This window comes from Panthera leo, chromosome C2 (genome assembly GCF_018350215.1).
Source record: "Panthera leo isolate Ple1 chromosome C2, P.leo_Ple1_pat1.1, whole genome shotgun sequence".
NCBI lineage: Eukaryota > Metazoa > Chordata > Mammalia > Carnivora > Felidae > Panthera > Panthera leo.
In genome coordinates, this window is record NC_056687.1 from 86,908,301 (window position 1) to 86,926,597 (window position 18,297).

The window sequence follows — 18,297 nt, forward strand, 5'->3', positions numbered from 1 at the left end:
CAGTTAAGCGTCCAGCTCTTAATTTTAACTCAGGTTATGATCGCACAGTTTGTGAGTTTGAGCCCCATGTTGGGCTCTGTACTGATACTGTGGAGCCTACTTGGGATTCTCTGTCTCCCTCTCTCTCTGCCCCTCCCCTACTCACATGTGTGTGTGTGTGTGCACATGCTCCCTCTCTCTCAAAATAAATCAATTAATTAAAAAGAATCTAACTAGTCTCTATTAACCACTAAACAAAAGTGCTCTAGATACAGATAATTTTTAAATGAATTTCTAAAGCCACACCTGACAAGCACTAACCAGAAAGGTGATAACAAAAGCCAAGTTTTATAGCACTTACTATGTACTGAGCATTTTGTGTGTGCATTTACATGAGTTATTGTACTCAATTCTTGTATGGACTCTATAAGTGAATATACATTTTGCAGGTGAGAATACTGAGGATTATAGAGATTAAGTAATTTGTCCAAGGTCACGAATTACTATTAAATCCAAACAGGATTTGGCCCCAGGCAGTCTGACTCCAAAGATTATGCTTTTAAATACTGTGTTATGCTGTTACCCAAAGTCTGCTAGTTGTTATAAGATATTTTTCCCTTTCTACAGTTAAGCAGCTCCCATTCCCCATCAATCTCTTTTGAAAAGATACTGAGATTTTTAAAACTGTGTTTTGCTAGGAAATCTCTAGCAGTAATGTAAAGGCAATTGTATAAGGAGTTACGAAAGACTGACATAGAGGTTAGCCAACGGTTATTATGCTAGGACAACCACAGCTACAAATACAGTAATTTTCAAATCATGATTTTGAATAAAGAGAATAAAACAATATTCTTAAAGAGTTATTTAATTCTTCTTATCCTTCACCCAGTGCTTATCATTCAGAACAAACAGCAGCTGGGAGAAAAAAAAAAATCCTTTTTCTTTAGAGAGTGTAATACCTTAAAATCCAATTAGCTTAAACCAATTAAAATACTATTTTTAAAGCCAAGGCACTTCCAGGAGGTTGTTGTAACTGTGGGGCATTTTTCAAAATCAGGCGATGATGCAAAGTAATGCCGACATCAGAGTATATTTGTAAACTCCGGAGTTCCACTTGCCTACACGGAATGTCAGCATCTGATCAGAAGTTCTCATCGTGGGGCCCTACATCAGCAGTATCAGCATCACCTGGGAACTTGTTAGAAATGCAGATTCTGGCCCCCACTCCCACACCTACACATACTGAAGCAGAAACCCTGGTTGTGGGGCCCAGCAATCTGTGTCTGGACAAGACTTCCAAATGATTCTGATGCCCACTCAAGCTTGAGAACTACTAATATAGCCACTGTGATACCAAAACAGCCACAACTCAAATTTATGGCTATCATTGTTTTGCTGACCATTCCTCTAGTCAAGTACTAAACAATATCTGCAGCTTACCAGCATTGCTTATCTGTTTTCCCAGACGACAGTTTTTTGCCTGTAAAGAAATTAGATTAAAAAAAAAAAAGTCTTGGTTGAAAGAAAGGCTGATCTTTAGGTGTTAGAATCCATATTTCACTGTCAATCCTAAACTAGCATGTCTGGGGCTGAAAAGTTTCAGAACCTTTTTAGTTGCATATTACTCTTGGCTTGAAAACTGCCTTTGTTTGCAGTGTTTTTCTATATTTTATAACATTTAGCTTAGCTTCCTTGGACAAAATAAATGGCTTTAAGATGTGAAGTAGACAATAACTTGTCTTAGTAATGACTTAAGGCCTTTCTAACTAGGTGGAAAATAGCACTTACCTAAATAGTAATTGTACTACTGAAATAAAATTTCATTTGCACAGTAGGATTCTGTTTACACTTGCTGTTTTAAGCGGCAAAGAGAATATGAACTGCAAGTCTAGAATCCTGAGAGAGAGATTTTGCCTCTTCTTCCTGATATATGGTGCCCTTTGCGTCCTGTGGTTCATAATCCACTTGGGTCGTGAAACATTGATGAAGGGAAGCCAGTGACAGTAATGGAGTTCTGTTAGGTCAGGCTTCACAGGCAAGACAGATCATATTTCACTGGTAAAAAGTGCCTCTAATAAAAGGAGATGCCTTGGGACAAAAATATTAGTGCTTTCTCTTTCTTCTCATGCCATTCATGGGTCATTTATGACATTATTATATAAATACACAGCTTATTTCTCACCATGTGTCCACATCTTTAAAATTTATTTATTTCATTAATGAGGGAACCAGCAGGAAGACAAAAGAGTTAGTTCCAAAGTAAAGGAACAGAGATGGTTGGGAAAGAAATGCCAGAAAAAGATTTCCAAGTTTGATACAAGATTGGTTAACTTTCTACAAGACAATAAGATCATATCATCTTTGGTGTTAACTTTGTTACCAGGCTATACCATCCTAACGACTTACCAATTTTAAAAATTTACAAACCATCTGCACCTTTATATTTGTAAAGTGACTGAAATGTACTGTGACCCAAGGGTGTCAGATAAGGGTGGTAGCGGGATGAACAGCCATACCCAAAAGATCTGTGTCTGCATCCTAATCTCTGGAACCTGTGATAGTCAATCCCACTTACGTTTTTGGAGCTCTCTCCCCCCAGCCCCGCCTCAGTTATCTGGGTTGAGAGAAAGTAGTAGCTTTCACAAGACCCAGAGAACAAGAGAAGGTGCTTGTTCATGGTGGTCATTGAGCCTGGCCCGCCTGAGAATGAGGCACTGATGCCCATGCAGATTTGGATGTGTCCTCATCGCCCTCCCTCTTCTGACCACACACACTATTCCAGAGGCCTTACCTCTGTATTGCTAACAGGCCTAGCTCTTTACTAGGTGTTCTGCTAAGGCACCCTGCAGTCATTCCCCTTCCCCAGAATCAGGGCACAGGGCCTTGCTAACACAGACCTCTGCCACTCCAGGCACAGAACCAAAAAATAAGTCCCCTCTCAATTTCCTACAAGTTCCCCTTAGCCTCTTGGATTTATCAAGAAACCTTGACTGAGAACACATAGTGTTCTGGGAGTAGGAAAGAGAAATACCTTTAAGTAATTCATTCACATATTCTCCAACAGCATATCTTCAACAAGTATTTACTGACTGCTTATGGAGCAGCTACTGTTTGTGAGATACCAGGGACGCAGCAGTGAATATATCGAGGAGAAAACATGAATTAAGGTTTCAATAAATTAACCTTCCTTGTTCATTAGTGCGAAACACAGTCTAAGACTGTTATTTATGCATAACAATTTACTTGCGCATAACAATTACATCATTATTGTTTTCAGCCCACCATATTCTTGAGGACTTCTTGGTTGATTCCCTCAACCGTGCATGAACCTCTGAGAGAGTTTTCTGTATTTTGCATCTTTCCAAAATGGCCACTTGAGCACAGCCTCCTGTGAGAGGCAGTATAGTGCAGTAGTTATGAACATGGCTCAGAGCATCAGCCCTACCACTTAACTAGCTGTGTGATGTTGGGCAAGTTAATTCACTTTCTGTGCTTCAATTTCATGGAGTTGGTGATAATACCTACTTCACAGGTTATTGAAAAGACAAAGTGAGTTATAGTATCTAAAGGACTTGGGGCAGCATCTGGCATGTAGTGAGCTCTGGTATTACAACTGTGTGATAATAAGGGGGTGGGGGTCCTCTTGAGAACCAGCAATGATGGAGAAAAAAATTAAAAGCAGCTGAGCTATATAGATGGTAAGTGCTCAGTGAAGGGCAACGTTTTGCTGTGGAACAATAGTTTTCATACATGACTGCTTTTCAAAATCACCAAAAGAGCTTTTAAACATTTAGTGCTCAGACCCTACCCCCAGAAATTCTTTAACTGGTCTAGGGTGGGGCCCAGGCCTGTTCAAGTAACCCCCATAGAAGCCAAGGTTGAGCATCTCTAAAGAAGAGTAATCAAACACCTGGGTAAAAGGCAATAAAAGGGTGTAGAGAGCTTCATTCCACAAGCATCCCTCTTCCTGTTCCCCAAGGTCTAGCTGCCTTATCAGGACAGTCCGTCATCCTGCAGTCTGTAGGCATCTTTAGGGTACACATCACTTGTCAGGCCCTAGGCTGGGTACAGGGGAGAACAAAAGTTCGCAGACAAAATCCTACCCTCATGGATCACACAGTGTAGCAGAAAGATAGACAAGAAAATAAGCAATTACATGGAGAAAAAATCACACCCTGAGTTCTCGTGGGGAAAGGTCTGAACAAACCACGATATATACTTTACTAGGAAATCCCTGGGAAAGAATAGAGTGGATCTATAAATACAAAATATGGACACTCTCCAAGATTGTTGAATGAAGAAAAGTAAGCTACAGAATAGCATACCCTTGATGTCGCCAAAATTTTTGTAACACGTTACTGTCTAGGGTACATAAATATATATGCAACCAAAAAGAAGTTCTAGAGGTACACCTCTTATCTTCCATGATTTTGAAAACATTAATTTTTTTCAAAAAGAATGTATTTAGTTTTTGTGAAATTAAAAATTAGCAACATTTAGGGGCACCTGGGTGGCTCAGTCGGTTGGGCGTCCAACTTCGGCTCAGGTCACGATCTCACGGTCCGTGAGTTCGAGCCCCGAGTCGGGCTCTGGACTGATGGCTCAGAGCCTGGAGCCTACTTCCGATTCTGTGTCTCCCTCTCTCTCTCTGCCCCTCCCCCGTTCATGCTCTGTCTCTCTCTGTCCCAAAAATAAATAAACGTTAAAAAAAATTAAAAAAAAATTAGCAACATTTAAAAAATTCCAGCAGATCTTTGTGGGGCTGGAGGCTGGTCTTCTGAATATTTGCATTTAGCTAAGTGAAGATGTCTTTCACAATGTCTGTTAATTGTGACAAACTTGTTGACATTAACAAACATGATTTTATCTAAGTGACTACCACTTAACAGAGCAATGTCCTGAGGATATTGGACATGAGGCAGAGTGTGCCAATAGAGGGAAGGCAAAGGAAAGAGAATTCACCATGAGGATCTGCTGTGTATGTAAGGAAAAAGGTCTAGTAGCACCTTCCATCTCTGCAGCTTAGTTTTACCCGAAGCTAGTCCTAACTAACTGGAAGCCTGAATATCAGTTTTTAGGTCTAGGCTTCTAATGGAGATTCTCCTTCTTAGCTGCATATTAGAATCCTATTGGAAGGCTACTAAAATATCAATGCCTAGAACCATGACCAATGAAAGTAAGATCTTTGGGAGGCTGGGCCTGGGCTTTGGTTTTAACATGACCAAGGCTAAGACCCACTCTTAGAAGAATCATGCATGCAGGCTCATACACATTTTGGTACCATCCAGTTTGGGTAACATCATTCTTGCAAAGTACTCCAAAAATAGCATCCTTTGCAGATGCTTCTTAAACTGTAGGGAAATATGAGAAAAGGAAAAATATTTGTACTTTTGTATTCAGTAATTCCAGTAGTATAACACCATGCGTTTGGTTTATTTCAGGCTCGATTGACCAAAGAACAGCGCTGGGGAAGTGCATTACTTTCCAGAAACCACTCCTTAGAAGAAGAATTTGAAAGGGCAAAAGCAGCAGTGGAGGTAACTTTCTTTTTAAATTATTTTTTCTGTTTCATGTTGCTGGGAGTGGAATTCAAAAACTCAGACTTCAGCAGGATACATATGAAATGAGTCTTACTTTAATGACACGAAGTAACCATGATAATGATTATTAGAATAAGATCTGTTACCAGAGAACTTCTGACTTGGATGACTAATAAATGCTAATTCCTGTGCCAATTCTGTGATAGCTTAACAATCTGTCTGAAGTCCTGGGTCAGAAAGATCTCTGAGCCTCATCTGTGTTCCATGATGAACCTATGCAATGAATTTGCTATGCCTCTGTGAGGCCAAGTTTCATGCTTGATATTTCTGTCTCTCTAGCATCCAGCACAATGTCTGAAAGGCAGAGAAATTCATGTTCCTCCTGAAATATACATTTTTCTAACTGAGTGAGGTAAAAAGCAAGGCTTAGGTATTCTATGAGATATTCTAGCCAGTGGATATCCCATCTTGACTCGAGTCATAAATTTTTACTATTAAGATTGTCCAAAACAATGGCAATGTTGATAAATCAAATGAAATGCTTCATTTGAATATTTATTTCTTTTTTAAAATTGTTCTAATGTTTATTTATTTTTGAGGCAGAGAGCAAGCAGAGGAGGGGCAGAGAGAGAGGAAGACACAGAATCTGAAGCAGGGTCTAGGCTCTGAGCTGTCAGCACAGAGCCTGACGTGGGGCTTAGACTCAGAAAACGTGACAGCATGACCTGAGCTGAAGTTGGACGCTTAACCAACTGAACCACCCAGGCACCCCCCTTTTTTTAGCCTCCTAATAAGAAAAGCATAAACAGAAAGAGGAAGAAAAGGGGAAAGAAGGAAGAGAAGCCCCCAAAGAAGCAACCTTTGCTGTCTTTTTATCAATTTCCTCCCTGGTTGGAATCACAAAGAGTACATTACAGACACCATCTATGATACTCATCAAAGCTTTGCTAGATTGCTATGTAAGAGTGGAGCTTTTCACCAAACCCAAGTATGAATTTTTTAGGATCTCTATTTCCATCAATGATTTGAAATCTTGAAAATTTAAAGTATTCTTGTGATATGGTTCATTTATGTGGCTATCTTACCACTAGGATTTGGATGAAATTATTATACTATGAGCAGTCTTTCAGTAACTCCATACTTGAAGTGCAATTAAATCATATTTGCAGTTTCATATTGAAAGGTTTTATAGTCTAGGAAATAATTCTAGCCATAATTTAATATCATCATTCATCAATAAGAACAACTTTATCTCATCACAATACAATTCACCAAATTTCTTCTTTTAATTTTATCCCTTTTTAGTTTAAAAAAAGTTAATGCATTAGTGTTCTTGAATGTGATCAATTGATATATTTGACTGAGACCAGCTGAGTGCAATCAAATTGTTCAACTCATGGAGCCTGTAACTCAATTTATCTTAAATGTAGATTTTTCCAGACTTAAGAGCTAATTTAAATTCATCTTTTGAATTCCTACTATGTGTAGCACACTGAATTATCACCAAAAAGATGATTTAGAACCATAGAATCTTGGGTCAGTAAAGACATTAGAATTTATCGGGTCCCATTTATAATGAGAAACACAATGGGTTCAACTCAAAAGACCTAATTACAAAATAACATATCAATAAGGAAAAAATTATTCATTTATCCATCTGTGTGTATGTGTACATATATTCATAAAATCATTTCACCTTAGTTTTGGGGAGGCCTTAGTAGTTATCTATCCCAACCAGGCACATGGAACAAAATTCGTTTCTTTTCAAACACACTTAACAAATTATTTATTCAAACATACCCTGTTTCTATTTGAATACTTCAAATTAGGGGCAACTTCTTTTCTAGAAAATATGTTTCTATTTTGGACATTACTAACCATTAAAAAGCTCTTCCATGTATTATGCTGAAATTGGCCTACCAGCAACTTCCATTTCTCTTTCGTCTTGGCTTTGCTCTCTGGAACAAGGCAGAATTAGTTTAATCCCTTCTCTACATGATGTCCACCTGACCCCACAAAGCCTTCTCTTGGCTTCTCCTTGTCTCTCCTGGGAATTGAGAAACTGATGTGTTATTCCAACTTATCACTAATAGCTAAATGACAACATACATTTCATCAACCAATATGGGCTTCAGTTTCCACACTTCTATGGTCCTTTTCAGTTTAGAATCCTTGGAGGCTGTAAGTCACTTCAAGTAGTTATTCATTCACCAAACACTGACTGTCTGCATGTGCTAACTTCTGAACTAGGTATTAGAGATAAAGAAATGAGCCAACCCAGCCTAGCTGTCTAACAGCATGGACCAGAGGACCAACTTGGACAAATCACTTGCTCCGTCAACTTTAGTTTCCTCATCTGTGAGATGAGGGGCTTGGATTTCTAATATACTAAAATCCTATGAGTTTATGGCTTCAAGGGAAATGAATTTGTAAGTAAAGAATTCCCAGCAAATCAGAAAATTGTAAGCAGATTGGCTCATCTGGAAGCCTGGAACTGAGAAGCTTTCTTAGGGAATGAGGGAAGATGTTGCTGATCAGAAGGTATGAACAGGTGTGGAGAAAAAAGGCAGGGGATAGAGGGGAGTATTTCACTAAGCTGATGGTAAATCAGACCTACAAAACTTCACATGTATGTGGACTATTTACTTCCTAACATTATTCTTATCCAAGGGTATAATCTAATTCATGGAGAGGATATGATGAAAGGCATCAAAGTATACGTGATCCAGCCTTTGACCCAGCCACTGAGAATTTATCCTAGAGAAATAAGCGTGAAATTTTACAATAATTTTTTAAATAGTGAAAATTTGGAATCAGCTTAAGTGTCCCAGAATAGAGAATTAGCTAAATTATATCTCTATAGTAAAATCCTGTGTAACCATTAAAAACTACATTACGGAAAATATTTAAGATCATGTAAAAATGTCCAGTGATGATTGGAATAATAATGTATTTTACTGACAGTTTTACAATATGATCCCAACTTTGTAAAATGAAAATGGCATAATGCCTAACATGTTAAAGTGCATACGGTGTGCCAGTCAGGAGAATTATATGGATGATCTCGTTTAATCCTCATAGTAGTCTTATGAAGAAGGTATCATTACTATTCCCGTTTTGCAGATGAGAAAACTGAGGTTTAAAGAGATTTCAGACATTTCTATAGCATTTTATAAGCAATTACGATCGATTGAAAAATGAGTAACACTCATTTAGCAAGTTTCTAAGCCATGGTTTTCACCCAGACTCCAGGGCCCATATTCTGAATTACTGCAATTTATAAGCATAAAGAGAATCTGTTAACAGCAGTTATATTGGCAGGCTGGGTTTGGAGTGATCTTACTTCTTCCATTAGCTTATCTGTATTTTCCAAATGTTCCATCTTAAACATGTATTATGTTGGTAATCAAGGGAAAACTGGTAAGTTGTAGACAGCATGAGATTCTTAAAAGAACGAAAAGTGCCTCGTTCTTCATTGCAAAACAAATAAAGAAAGGTGCTGTGGATTGGCTTTATTAGAGACGGTTCTCACACTAGTAAGACATAGGAAAATCATGCCTGGAGCAAGCTGAATTTTTCCGAAGTCTCTATCTTATATTTTTATATCATCTGTTTCTCTGTTTCCAATATTCCTTCTATTTCATGTTTTATTCCATCTTTAAACCCTATTTTTCTGTCGCCATCCTAGCTCTTGACCTGATACCGGTGCCCTTTCCAGCTCCTTCTGCTCCTCAGTCCCCTGATGAGCCTCAGGGGCTTCCCTCTGTTCCTCTCACACGACAACCTCATTGCCCTGCTCTGTCTTCTGACAGACAGAGGAACCCACTCCCCCCAGATCTTCATGTGGCAGTTTTCTTCTTGTCATCCAGATTTTAGCTTGAGTGCCAATGCCTCAGAAAAGCTGAACCTGACCACCCAATTGCTACCACAGAGCCTAGAGTTTTGTTTTTCATCCTTATATTTATCACTGGGTCTTTTCTTGTTTGTTTCTGTCAGTTTGTTGCCTTTTTACTTTAAAATGTAACCTCCATGAGAAAGGGGAACTTGTCTCTTATTTACCACTCTACCCTGATGTCTAGAACAATATCTGGTACCTAGTAGGTATTCAGTAAATACTTGTTGAATTAATGGCTGGCTGGCTGATTGTTAATCACCTAATGTGGTCAGCACTTCCTTCTCTCTGTTGTTGCATGTAAAGTACCATATCACCTCCTAATATAATTCAGTATTTACATTTTCATTGCTGATTGGAGACAAACAATTCTGTCTATGGCATATAGATTTCGGCCAAGGCTATGCTGAAGTGTCTTGTGTGGTTGTCCTCATCTCAACATCAGTCAGTGAGACACATTTATAACAATGCAGGTAGCACTGACCAGTCCTTGCCATGAGTAATATTAGGCATGTTTTATATTTTACATGGTACGAACTGGTTTTTGCTTCCACAGCATGATACATGACAATGTACAAATCAAATAATGTTTGAGCTAAAATGCTCAAAAATAGTCTCTTCTACTAGAGAAAAGACATCTAATGCCACATGCACATTTATTGCATATCTTAAATGAGCTGGGAATCTGTTTATGTGCAAAGGCTGACATTGCTTAGGCTCAAGCTGAACTGTTAAATCAAGTAAGGCTTTGTACGGTGGAGGGGAAGGATGCTTTTGCCTCTATATCTTCCATTTTATTGAAAAATCACCAAAACTTCATCTCTGTTCAAAAGTGTTGTAATTTTAGGACATAGAACCAAATATTCATATTCTAGACTTTTTTTTTAATTTATTTTTTTTTTTATTTTTTTTTTCAATATATGAAATTTATTGTCAAATTGGTTTCCATACAACACCCAGTGCTCATCCCAAAAGGTGCCCTCCTCAATACCCATCACCCACCCTCCCCTCCCTCCCACCCCCCATCAACCCTCAGTTTGTTCTCAGTTTTTAACAGTCTCTTATGCTTTGGCTCTCTCCCACTCTAACCTCTTTTTTTTTTTTCTTCCCCTCCCCCATGGGTTTCTGCCAAGTTTCTCAGGATCCACCTAAGAGTGAAGCCATATGGTATCTGTCCTTCTCTGTATGGCTTATTTCACTTAGCATCACACTCTCCAGTTCCATCCACGTTGCTACAAAACGCCATATTTCATTCTTTCTCATTGCCATGTAGTATTCCATTGTGTATATAAACCACAATTTCTTTATCCATTCATCAGTTGATGGACATTTAGGCTCTTTCCATAATTTGGCTATTGTTGAGAGTGCTGCTATAAACATTGGGGTACAAGTGCCCCTCATATTCTAGACTTTAAAAGAAAAATCTTCCCTGAACAAGAAGGGAAAGTAACTTACTTTCCTCTTGGATTTTCTTTCTAGCCAGCATCTAGCTAACGCACTGTCAGCTACAATGGGTCTCTAGGAAGGATGCACAAGGAGTCTCAGAAGTGAGAAGCAGGGAAGGAGCCCTGGGAGCTCAATGAGGCCTGAAGCTGCCTCCCAGGAATGGAGATCCCTAGTGGGAACTGTGTTGCATCTGTGGAGGAGAGAGAAGTCACGTGGGCAGTCAGCACACTTGCAACCACACATGAAAAGTATATCCTTATCCCTATTTAGCAGGGAAGGAAATAGCCAGCATCTGGTAGTATTGTATTTTGCTGGTTAGTCTCTCTAGGTGCCCCAGCCTTCAAATTAACTGGATTTAGTAACAAATTCGTTCTTAGTAACAAATTAAGCTCCTTCTATAGGCCAGGCACTATGCTTGGTGCTAAGAATACAAAATTGAATAAGACAGCCTCTGCCCTTAAAGAGCTGGAAGAATCACAGATATATGCACACAGCTCAGGGGATCACTCAAGTATAGCTTATCACATGATGTTGCTACTATGGGTTTACATGGCCACCTCCACACTAGGCTTTGACTTCTTCCAGGCAGGACCATGTTGCATCCTTCTTTATGCCCTCAGCACCTTTCAGAGAGTCTGGTGCAGAGCTAGGCCCTACAAATTTTTGCTGGATGCATAAAGGAACAAATTAGCAATTGATTCCTCAAATGCATGTATTTCATCCAAGCATCTCTTCATTAGTGGGTGCTTAAGAAATGTCACAAACCTACTAACAGAAGATGAACTTTGTATCCCTGGAATCAAAGTCACATTTCACTTGGTCCCAATACTGTCATAATGCTTACTGTACACGTTTTAATCAATGTTTTCACAGCTCTAATTTTACCCAGAGGGAGGGATCCTTGTGAGCAGATTTTGAAAAAGAATAATGACATGTGTGAATAAGGAAAAATGAAGATGCACAGACAAAAGGAATATAGTGGTCAGAAGCAAGAAAAAGAACAGGAAGTGTAATTTTAAATCCTCTTGGCTAATTAATTGAGTCTACTAAAACCTTTAAATTCTAGAAATCTGATTTCTCCTCAGGCCCAATTCTCCTGTTGAGCCTCACTTGTGATATTGCATGTGGTAGTTTAAAATGTCCACAAATTCTTTGACATTCCCTTCAAAACATGGAGCTTAGTTCTCCTTCTCTTGAGTGTGGGCTGGGCTTAGTGATTCACTTTTCATAAATAGAATAAAGTCAAAGCCATGGTGTGTGACTTTGAAGATTAGGTCATACAAGCTACTGTAGCCTCGTTCTCGCTCGCTCTCTCTCTCTTTCTCTCTCTGCTCACTTGCTCTGGAGGAAATCCAGCTGCCATGTCATGAGAACCCTTGGCAGTTGAGAAGCAAAGCATTCTACCAACAGTCAGGGAGGACCTGATGCCTCCTTTCAACAGCCACGTGTGTGAGCCATCTTTGAAGTGGATCTCCCCAAACCCCATTAAGCTTTTAGATGACTGCAGTCCCAGCCAACAGCCTAATCCCAACCTCAGGAGAGACCCCAAGTAAGAGTCACCCAGCTAAGCTACTCCCAAAGTCCTGACTCCCTCAGAAGCCGTATGACATAGTAAATGTTTGTTTGTTTAAGTTGCTACATGTTGGGTCAATTTACTAAGCAAATAATTATTGTGTTGTTCTACTCCTCCAAGCCCCATTCTATTTCATACTCTTCCTCATCTCCATTCCCAATCCATTTCAGTACTTCAAAAATGGAAAGATTACCCTTATAGAATAGAAAGAAGGTATTCATTCACCCTAGAATGCAGTCTTTCAAACCACCCCCTCCCATTTATTCTGGTTCTCAATTTATCTTCTCTGATCCCCAAGGGAGTATGAACAAAGACCGTTTAGTGACAGTCCACGTTCCTTAGGGACATATTCATCCCTTCACCATGGATCTGGTCAGGGTCTTGCCTTTTCTTCTTCACAGTGTCTACACATCTCTTCATGACAAGTCTCATTTTTTCCATTTCTATGTCCTATCACAAAGGACATGGCCCTCAAGATAACTTCCCTTCAGGCATCAGGCTAACTTTCCTTCTAGCAGAGCTTTATGAGAAATCACAGGCAAATTGGTAATTAGTGTTAACACTAATGAACATGGATAGTAAAAGTATTCCTTTTTCTAGAAATATGGGTGACCTTCTTTATCTCTCCATATTCAAAACAACCCAACAGTTAAATCCAGTTCTAGTGACATAAGCTAAAAAGTTCTTTCCATATAGAAATTTTGTTTTCACCTGAAGTTATTCTGTGCATATCTACCATGGATCTGATAGGAATCTCAGAAATAGTAAAAGATTGAAGGAAATTGGAGACCATCCTCCAACTGTTTTGATTAATATAAGATTATGTAAAACACTACTGACTTGGGTGTACTCCTACCATGACAATTATCTGCCTTTATCACCCCCTCATATTTCCTTTTGCTTTCTATGACAGTGTCACCTCTTTGAAGAATGTAGAAGAGATTAATGGATTAAACATTACTTAAATCATTCTGACTTAGATTCAATATCCAAAAAGGAGAAAATCTTTTGAAAATATCTGAAAACATTCTTTGGGCAATATTGAAGGAATCTTGAGATTAACTACCAGGATACAGATATCCCAAAGCTTATAATGTCATGTTAGTGAACATGCTTCCCATGTCAACTTGTAGATAGATTACATAAAGATTAGATGTATTCTGCAAACTTGGGATACTGTGCATTGGGAAGCTGGCAAAAGTTCCTTTTTTCTCATATTGATTCATTTTCCTTTCATTTTACACAAACAAATTTCCAAAATAATATGAAGCATAGAGAAGAATTATTGCAGAATAACTTGTGATAAACCCTCATAGGTGATATGGATGAAAGTATAAAGAGGTGTAAGATGGTCTTAAATAAATGTATGGGCAGATGATCTATTTAAAGGAAGAGGGTTATTTAGAGTCTGCCTGTATTTTTTTAAAGTCAGTGCTATGGATGGTTATCATATTCTTCCACTGTGTAAATGCTAAAGTAATAAAATCTTTAACTTGACCCATTCTAACAAAACCTCAATTATCCATGGATTGGTCTTCTAGACCATCATATTTGTATACTAGCTTCAGACCAAAAAGTAGCTTGGATATAAGCTCCAGACCAAAAAAGACCTTAACTCCAAATCAGAGAAATATAGGATCTGCATTCTGGACATGATCTAATCAAGAGACATTTACTAACTGAATTGGCGCAAAAGAAGGTGAACATGAAAAGATACACACTCCATCTGAGCCAGCCTTGAGCGGTTACAGACTGTTCTGTGCCCTGTGCATTGACTAAACCTGGACAATAATTTTTATCCCTTCCTCTTCAAAGAGATTCTCTAAAGATCGGTCAGACTGTAGTTGAAAGTAATTTAAACCATTTGTTGGAAGATTCTGTACACAGGAATCACATGTTAAACTCATCTGGAAAAGGTGAGATAGCATATAATGTACATGGGAAAAGTCTCAAATTAGACGTGGATCCTGGTTCTACCCATGCCAGTATCTTACCATTTGGGCCTCAGCTTTCTCATCAGTAAAATGAGAGGTTTGAATTAGATTGTGTTTTATGTAGTTGGTCTATAAGATTAGGTGGAAAATGGATGAGCATTTTAATAATTATGCATTTATTTTAACATATATTAGAAAAATATAACTAGAACTTCAAACTGACGACTTTGTGGACATAATTTAGACAAGGATAGAGTAGACTTCACCTATTTAAATAAAAGAACTGTATCAATTACAACATACATTAAGTAAATAAGATAGAATATGGAAATGATAAATTGTAGTTAGGATCAAATGACTCAAGTTTCAGAAACACTGGGATTGATGATTGTGAGACCCGGTATTAGTTAGGGTAACACTAGCAGCCATACAATATTCCTCAAAATGCAATTGCTCAAACAAAATAGTTTATTTCTTCTGTTAAAAATAAAAGTGCCAGACTAGCAGGCAGATCTGCTCCATGCCAAAATTCACCCCGGTTCCTTAGGGTGTTATCCTCACTTGCACGGTCAAAACCAAGTCACAAGTGCTTTCTTGCTCCACCCCCAACCAGGGGAAAGAGACGTTGGAGGAGGCAGGCCCACCTTCCTAAAAGCTCCAGCCCAGATGTCATCTACTCACACTCTATTAACTGGAGCTTAGTCAAACACATCACATCACCACCACCACCCATTCCCCAAACTATAAGAGAGGCTAGGAAATGACCACAGTGCTATCACCACAGAAGAAAGGAGAGGATATTTTGACTGACAGCTAGCAGTCTCTGCCACAGGTACCTTCCAGTTCTGATATTTGTAGGAAAATTAGAATGCCTCTCCCTCTTCTCTTTATCTTTTTTCTCTCCCTCTGCCTGTCTCCCACCCTCCCTCTCTCTCTCTCTCTCTCCTCTGGATTTCTTTTACTTTTAAGAGCAGTTATTAAATAACTCTCTAGGAAGTTTGTGTCTATAGGAAGAATAATGTAATTCTATTTCTCTAGAATATTCCAAACTCCATCTCTTGAATAACAATGCTGCCCCATATAAACCAATCATTAGTATTCTATAAAACTTCCTATAATGTTGAATATTATTATTCCCAATTTATTGAAAAGGAATAAAAATAAGATCTATAGGTTAAATGTCTTATTTCTGTCAAATAATGGGAGTCAGGAATAAAATAGTTCTAGTCTTCAGTTCTATATTTAATTCAGTAGAGCCATTTTGGCTTTGAAAGGCTTTTTATAAAATAAAATCAAAACACTAAATGATGAGAGACATCTCTTTTCTGATGACACTTAAGCTGCACATTGGTTTAATAAGTAGAGCATCAAACACACAACCAGAGAGAGTTCAGTGGAGAATCAGTAACCTCTCTGTGGGCAAAGTGTCATCTTGAATTTCCTTTATTCATTTGACTAAGGTATATGATATATCATATAATACTGGATACATAATTGATGTTCAGTAAATAAATATTTCCTATTGATTAAGAAAGCAGTCCTTTTCCATGAAGGTAACGAGTTCTATCTCTTCTTCCCAAGTGATCAATCATCGGTTTCTTAGATCTTATATTAGGATTCTCCAAAGAAGCAGAATCAGTAGGCTATATAAAGACAGAAGAAGAGGGAGAGTGATGTATTAGAAAGACTTGGCTCACACAGTTATGGAGGCTGAGAAGTCCCACAATCCACTGTCTGCAAGCTGGAGACCCAGGAAATCTGGTAGTGTAGCTCCAGTCTAAATCCAAAGACCTAGGGACCAGAAGAGCTGATGGTATAAGTCCCGGTCTGAGGATAGAAGACCAATGTTCCAGCTCATTCAGATAAGCAGGGAGGAGGAATTCTCCCTTCCTCTGCCTTTTTGTTCTGTTCAGACCCTCAACAGATTAGATGATGCCCACCCACATAAAAGATGGCCATCTGCCTTAGTCTGACAATTCAAATGCTAATGCCATCTAGAACTGCCCTCACAGACACACCCAGAAATAATGTTTAACCTTGACACCCCATGGCCCAGTCAAGTTGACACATAAACTTAAGCCTCATAGATCTTAATGATGGTCCCAGAGGTCCCCAGTCTTCTCTGGAAGAGGTTACTGTCCTACAAGAGATGTCACAGGCCATGTTAGAGTTGGTACCTCATACCAAGGATTTATAGGGCCCACTCCATCACTGCAGAGAAAGGGTTGAAATTCAGGGATGCTAAGGGACTCGTCCAAGCACACACTGCTGATTACTGGCAAGCAGAACTAGGGCCCATGTTTACACATTCCCTTGGAGCTAGTTTTTTTCCTGGCCTGGGAGGTATTGATAGGAGGAAATTCAGAATTCAGATAGTAAATAATATTAAAAATTATTTGAACTTGAAATTTAGTTTGGAGGTGTATTTTTTTCTTACATCAGATTTCTTTTATTAATATGTTTATTTTAATTTATATTCAAACTATTTGTTATTCTTTGAAATACACATCAGTCCCTGCCAAGGGCAGCCATCTTTTTTAATAGAAAGGCGAGAGGCAAGGACAGAGAGTAAGTAAAAGGCAGAAAGGTATTAAAACATAACCGGAAATTATCAATACCACACATCCAATTTATTCAGATGAATTAGATTTCCTGTGAAATGCTGAATTGCATGATGAAATCTGAGAATAAAAGACTTACAGGGAATTCTTAGTTACTTTGCATCCAAAGAGTAAAAATGGATAAGTAAATAACCTTAAGTCAGGCCCTCAAATCAGAATGTCATGATTATTAAACACCAGTTATGTACTACATCAGAAAACTTGGGTAATCATAGTAGAGGGATGAGTGGATGAGCTCTCCATGTTTCTGAAGTGTTTCTGAAATGCAAACATAATACAATATAGACTGACTACCTGATCTGATGACAGAAGGGAAATAAGTAGATCACTCTATCATTAAACCTAAATGTGAAAAAAGATTTCATTTTCATAGAATAAGTAAAACCAATCAGAATGTGTTTCCCCCGGTTAACCTCAGGTGTGTTTCTGTGATAGGAACAGGATGTTTACTGAAATCATTTATGCAGCCCCCAAAGTAAAGGGGGCTTGAGAAAATTACATTTGAAGTTAACCACTGTGAGAAATAAACCCACTCACCCAAAGAGGGGACACAGAGACTCAGAGCACAAAGAAGTGAGGCTTTAATCAACATTCTTGCATTGCAAGAGTGGGTGTCTGATGGACAAGCACACACTGGACAGTTACACCAGGCAATTTATCTCCTAGCATGCAAGTCTCTACCCTGATTCTTCATTAGCTGAGTACTACAGAGGTTAAAGCCTTACCCAGAAGTCGCCTATGCCCATGTAAGGCAAAAAGTGCATTCCTTGAGGTGACACAGGGACTTCTGTTCTTTAGTGCATGCTCATTGCAAAGCTAACGGAATGGAGAGGGGAAGAAGAACCAGGAAGTAAAGTGTCTAAGGGTTTGGGACTCCATTTTGGGAGGGTGGTTGTGTTTCATACATATTTCCAATAGGTTGTAAACCTATTTTAACTAAATAGCACAACTTTTATTTAGTATTTCTGAAAATGAATCATCTTACTTCTCACAACCACTTCCTTTTCTAAATCATTTAAGATTCATTTGTCTTCAGCGAATTGTCTTCCTTTTCAAAATGAGCTGTTTTAGGATACTAAAGCATTTATTCTCTACTTATAGTAAATAGATATTGGCTTGTGAGCATCAGATTTAAAAAATCACATCATAAATTAGGTTTTAGTTTTAACTGGCCAGGTGGCAATAATACAGTATGGCCTTCAAAATTAGAATTATATTTTTTATTAGATAAGTTTGATGTTATGGATCCACCAAATCACAGTGATTATTTTGATCAATAATAAGAATGTACCTTATTCAAAATAATAATTTT

General features: G+C 38.4%; 1 protein-coding gene across 3 annotated transcripts in view; it reads left to right on the forward strand.

Annotated features, from left to right (window-relative positions):
* Positions 1-18,297, forward strand: part of PEX5L (peroxisomal biogenesis factor 5 like) — a 164,175-nt gene that overhangs the window by 95,253 nt on the left and 50,625 nt on the right. For all 3 annotated transcript variants that reach the window (XM_042903178.1, XM_042903177.1, XM_042903176.1), the window contains one exon: positions 5,421-5,516. In XM_042903178.1, coding sequence (XP_042759112.1) covers positions 5,421-5,516 — 96 coding nt within the window. The remainder of the gene's footprint in view (positions 1-5,420; positions 5,517-18,297) is intronic.